Source organism: Osmia lignaria, chromosome 14, assembly GCF_051020975.1.
Source record: "Osmia lignaria lignaria isolate PbOS001 chromosome 14, iyOsmLign1, whole genome shotgun sequence".
In the NCBI taxonomy this organism is placed as follows: domain Eukaryota; kingdom Metazoa; phylum Arthropoda; class Insecta; order Hymenoptera; family Megachilidae; genus Osmia; species Osmia lignaria.
In genome coordinates this window covers 12,383,525-12,389,599 of record NC_135045.1, presented here as the reverse complement: position 1 = coordinate 12,389,599, position 6,075 = coordinate 12,383,525, and the positions used below count along the sequence as shown (strand labels likewise).

At 36.0% G+C, this 6,075-nt stretch overlaps 1 protein-coding gene across 1 annotated transcript in view; it reads left to right on the top strand.

The window, feature by feature from the left end:
* Positions 1 to 252: 252 nt before the first annotated feature.
* Positions 253 to 6,075, top strand: part of LOC117609045 (uncharacterized) — an 85,741-nt gene continuing 79,918 nt past the window's right edge. The window contains exon 1 of the mRNA XM_034334884.2: positions 253 to 870. Within this exon, the coding sequence (XP_034190775.2) occupies positions 742 to 870 (129 nt within the window). The 5' untranslated portion in view covers positions 253 to 741. The remainder of the gene's footprint in view (positions 871 to 6,075) is intronic.

Sequence of the window (6,075 nt, the reverse complement as noted above, 5' to 3'; positions counted from 1 at the left end):
CAAGAAGAAAGGACAGAGGGAGAAGTCGAAAAGAGCGAGAGGAAGGGAGGTAAGGAAGGAAGAGTTTAACTGGAGAGGGAAGTAAGAAGGGAAGAGAAGAAGAGAAGAAGAAGAGGAAGAAGTAGCGTAGAGGGAGAAGAGGGTTGGTAGGAAGGGGAGAAGTGGTGGAGGAGGGAAGAGAAGGAGAGGATTGCTGACCGGGTCGAGGCAAGCTTGGTCGCGCGTCGCACGAGGACTGTTGCGCGGCCTCAGCCGATGTCGATCGCGCCGTAGGTCTCTCTGGCTGTCCAGGCGAACCGAGCGGACCGAGAGGACCGGCGAGCTCAGCGAATCGAGAGGGGAGCATCCAGTCGACACCAGAGTGACGCGTTCAGACGCGCAAGGATACAGCTGTACGGAAGAGGAGAAGAGAGAAGAGCGCCTCCTCCGCCGCCGACTCAGGACTGTCTGGCTGCGTGGTGGGCCAACCAGGCCGGGCCGTGCCGTCTGTCTGGCCCTTCGACACGCGCTGCCTCGACAGGCTGGCCGTCCAGCCACCGCATCGTTTTCAACCACGACTACTCTCCAACTGCCAGAGACTCGGAATCTCAGCGTTCCAACCGCTCGCGCTCCACAGACACGATCGGCCATCGCTACTCCGACGGCTGCCGACCGGTGTGCAAGGTACAGGCACAGGTAAACGGGGAACACGGATCAGGAACACCGACAACAACAGGAGGAGAAGGAGAAGCTTCGGGCACAATGCGGCCTAGGGCTGCGGCAACTTCAACCAGCCCAGCCCGTGGGTTACATCCGTTCCCGGTTGTCCTGCGAGTCACCTGCGTCCTTGCCCTACTGGTCGTCACGTGGATACCGGTCACCGAGGCTGTGGTGAGTGAGTCCTTGAAATATCCCAGTCGCGTACCGTTCCGCGTTCGTTCCGTAGATAAAGACTCTAGACTACTCAATGTTCAATCGCGATTTTTCGTTCGAATTGTGCATTTTGTTTAAACTATTCTATCCTTGAGGAATTGACGATATCTTATTTATCGTTATCTCGTGTGCCCTAGTTATTCTAGATTAAAAGCATTGCTTCTTAAAGTGTCATTTATATTATTTTAACCTATGCTTGTGTTTAAACAAGATTCATTTCGAACGATTACCTGCGATCATAGTCGATCCATCGAATCACCGGGTCGTTTAACTGCATGGTTACGTAACTACATAAAACCGTCCACGGAAGGAGAGAGGGAAAAGTATTCGCGGAGTTATAGCGAATTTTCACCGCGCGAAACGCAACTCTGATTAAGTCTCGCACGCTAGAAGTTCTCTGAACTAACGTTGACGGCAACGTTTCCGGTAGGTCGTCGGGTCGACGTGACGTTACCGTCTTATTCTGAATACATGATCCACGATCTCCTCGAGCTTTCTTTCGAATAACAAGACCTAGAAAGTCGATAATTGACTGGTCTATGGACGTGGGTACGTTTTATGAACGTAGGTTTCGGTAATTTGCTGCGGGAACAGATAATGTCGCGAGCATCTGGAACAACTTAAATCGTTCAATCGTTTTTAGGAACGGAATGAGTTCGTGGCACAGATGCGTGGGAATGCCGGTTACCTCGATTAACGATCGACTTTACAATCATTTTTTAAATAAATCGATAAACTTAATTTGCATTTAGAAATGCACTATAGTTATTTCATTTGATACATGAAATGTATTAGAAATGACATTGTTTATATTAAAACAATTACTTTGAATAAACTATAGCTATATTTTCTTAACACTATAACTACCGAAGGGGTCAAAATGACTAGTTTCCATTTTCTTATTTTAAATTATAAATTTTATCGGGGTATTTTTATTGAAATGTATGTTGGCTGTTACCGAGCTAAAGAATGAATGTATATATTAAATTATGTTTCATCCTTTATCTATTTCGTAATCTACATGATTTTTAACTTAAAAATAAATGTACATCAAACGTCGGTAGTTCGAGTCTTAATTCTTAATTCTTTTTCTTTTCGTGATTAAATAATAGATAATTTCAACAAGGTTACAACATTGGTCCATTGATAACACAGTAGCACAAAGATGATAGTGAAATGCGTATTAATATTCATGAATCAAATAGAAAGTATCTTCTATTTAATAAATTTAAACAAATTTTAAATACGTGGAAATAATTAATGGATAGTTGTTGGTTAATATGAAAAAGCTAGAAGATATAGAAATTTTGACGAACACAAATGAAGAATGAGAGTTCATTCAGAGAGTTTAGTCGAAATAACGTGTACATTTAACTTACGGACTATTACGTAGGCGTGATGTTTTGCGTGAATAAGACAGAAAGCGTTTAAATTTCATTGAGTGGCGTCCAGTGATGCAGTTAACTGTTAAACACGCTTGAAATATAGGTCGTATATTCTTTGCGTATACGGATTCGTTTCGAACTGTTTGCACAGAAGTTGCTTTATTAACGCTTCCGTGAAATCGTTCTCGTAATCCGAGAAAGTCAGTCAGATTTCTTCGATCTAAACGGTCCGAGAAAATTCATTTTTCGTAATACATTTTTATTTTTTCCTTCTCATTAAATTGACAAATTATAGAGTACCGATATTTTAGTTTCTTTATTTATAGTACTTTTCTTTCATTAAAAAGCAAATAAAAAAAGAGTTGAGAAAAAAATTAACCCTTTAACTGCGTTTCACGTCTATACACGTCGAACCAAATCTCTATTGCGGTACGGTTGACGTGTATACTCGTTATTGCTTGATTTTCATTCCGCACACTGTGGGAGATTTTTAAAACTAATAAATTTCAGAGGCAACTAGAAAACTTTCTGACTGAATTTTGTTAATAGATTCTAATTATATCAATTCTGGAAGTAGTACTTATTGATGGTACGAATTGTTGATCAAAATGGTTGAAGTTTAAAAATTGAAATTTGTATTCTTAATTTGTCAAAAAGTCCAAAAGAGCTGGTTCGAAAATCATACACTGTTAGAAACAAGAAGCAATCGTTAGACAAGTCACTTCTTTGATCTCATTAAAAGATCGTATAATTTCAAAGAAAAAATAGAATAATGTATTTTGATTAACATACAAGGAGGTGTAGGTGTCGGTACATATGACCTCACACAAAGCACACAAATCACCACCCTCGCCTTAACTGGATTTCACGTGTGGCTCGTGCGTGATGTCACAAACCGTTAAGAGCGTATATCTTAGGAGAGCAGTTTATGAATAATGTATACCAAGGTATTTTTACAATTACACAGAAATTTACGCAACAATATAACCTGTTGCGCAAATCAATTCACATCTCATCGCGTATAAATATTCGGAAATCATTGATTACTCGTCTTATTCTCACGTATTTTATCTTCTGAGGAGATTCACCATTTATTTCCGAACTCGAAACGATGCAAATCTATTTTAATATTTAATATTTGCAGAAGGAAAATTGTTATAATTTTCATAACTTTATAGACACAAAAAATGTAGAAATTCAGTTTACAAATTAATTAGAGGTTGCTGATTTTAAATATAGTTTTAAACCAGCTGCTTAAATTAATAAAAAACAATTGACTTTTAAATGAATCGCGAAGAAAATTATTTTTAGAAAAAAAATACGCAATTCGCATTAAACGTAGAATATAATTTTTTTACCAACGTTAATTAACAAAGGAACACTTACAACGAAATCCAGCGGTAATTGTACCCTTTTATATTTAGATGTAACGTCAGGGTACAGCCCTGGTGCAACAGCACTTTGTACAACACGTGTGTTAATGTAGTTATTAAAAGCACAAGTACCACTGACGTCAGAACCGGCGCCAGTTACTAAAGTTACAAAAAAAATAATAAAACATAAACAGAATAATAAGCAACTTAAAAACATTAACACAATGAATAATGCACATGAATAATATCAACTTACTTTGTTATTTAATACTGATATGATAAAATGTATCTGAAAAATGATATAAAGTTTCATTACTTCCCTGTTATTTTAACAATTTTATTTGTATATTTTTGTAAAGATAACAGGATTCTTCGTAATGCTTATTGCATAGATAAGAATACTCTTCGTTCGAATTTTTAAGATATTAATTTTCAGTGGCATGGAATTTTGTTAATTGAGCAATGGATTAAAATGATTAATGGACTTCACAGTTCTCCACGTGGCAGCAGTTGCAAATTTTCCAATAGCATCATTTACTAGTACAGCTGCACTTTCATCTCTCCCAAGTTCCTTAATTATCTTATATTTAGTTTCTATAATTAGCATTCCTCGTTTCCGTACCGACAACTTCACGTTATATGAATAGTTTATACTGTCAGCTTTGCACTAAATTTTGTTCATGGCATATTACTACATTGAATTTGATTGCATTTCAATCATGATTTCACGTTTTCATATCAGAAATGAAACTCGTCAGGATAACAAATTGTATCCTGGATATCATGTTTCACTGAGATCATCATTTAAACCGAAGCAAAATTTAATATAATTCAAAAGTAAATAGATTTAAATAATTCAATTTCTTTTTTATATTAACATACTGAAATTATGAATTCTATACTGAAATTATACCAAATTCTTGTAATTAGCAATTTTCTTATTTTATTTCGAACATATCTCATACAGTATTTTATGAAAATTGTCACTTTTAAAAACTAATTGTCAAAAACTATCAAAAATTAATTGGTTCTTGAAAATATATTAAATATGTCAGATTACACACTTCTTGTAGAATTATAAAATTTCCCCAGAGTTATATAAAATTCTGAACAATATTAGCTTACTATTAGCTTAAATTATCCTAATGTTTCTTAAAGATATTGCTATTTCTTACTTAATTCTATTTTATTCATTTAACGACATTGTGGTTGCTAATAACTTATTAGGTTGATGTAACCCTGAAAATTAATACATACACCATTTTCTTCAATTTCTTTTTTATATTAACATACTGAAATTATGAATTCTATACTGAAATTCTACCAAATTCTTGCAATTAGCAATTTTCTTATTTTATTTCCCATATAATCATATCGGATTATACGTATAATCATATCTCGAAGATTGTGCTTTCTCGTTACCAGTGGCATCTTCCTACCTCGTTGAAGTCACCCAGTAAACAAGCATCTAGGCGATTTCGACGCCTGAAAGGCGTGCTCGTCCTTTTCGTAGCATCAAATAGGAAACGTCGATGTATAGGATAGTGTGAATAAATATAAAGATCGGGGATGGAATGAACGGTAGCTCAAAAGGTTTGCCTACCTTTTCTTGCTCGGTTTCGACCACCGACAGTGGTCCGTTATGCTGGTAGTCATTCAGAATCGTGAGAAATCGTTCAAAAGGGAGTCAGGTCACTATCCGCGTAGTTCCTTTTCACGTTTCGAAAATGTTATGAATCGATGCCACAAGAAAAGTGATAAATCTATCCCATAAGAATTCTACGCGTGTAATCGTTAAAGCTTTCGTCGAGAAAGTTCTGAAAAGAGTAACGTTTTCTGAGAAGAAAAAATTTAAGAAGAATGTTTTTAGTATTTCTATAAATTTTTTATATTTTTACTCGCAAGAATATAAAATTGCTATTTTTAAAGTGATATATTTTATTTATTTATATCGAGTTCTTTGATGTACAAAATTTTAAATAACGATACATACTTAAAATTGTTACTGAATACTTGTTTGCACATACAATGATAATTATAGACTTCCCTCAAAATATAGAAAGAAATCACCTCGGAAAGTACTATTTACAACTGTCTTACCTTGACTAACCGGAATAAAAAAACTTGCATCTCAGACACGCGATACAACTCTAGTTGAACATTCATTCACGTGGGTCGTTATTACTAAATTATACGCGAGACAGTCACTTCGTCATCGCTACCTTATATGATACACCGACAAGTAATTTTCATTCAAGCTGTTAGAATCGTTCAATTATATCGCGATCACAAATAAATTATCTATAACGTGAATCCAGTTTCTTGTTTCAAACGTGTCCGTAGCATGTCATCATTCCTTTAGAATCTCTCTATATTATCGTCCCAGCTTTTTGAAAAATTCTCTA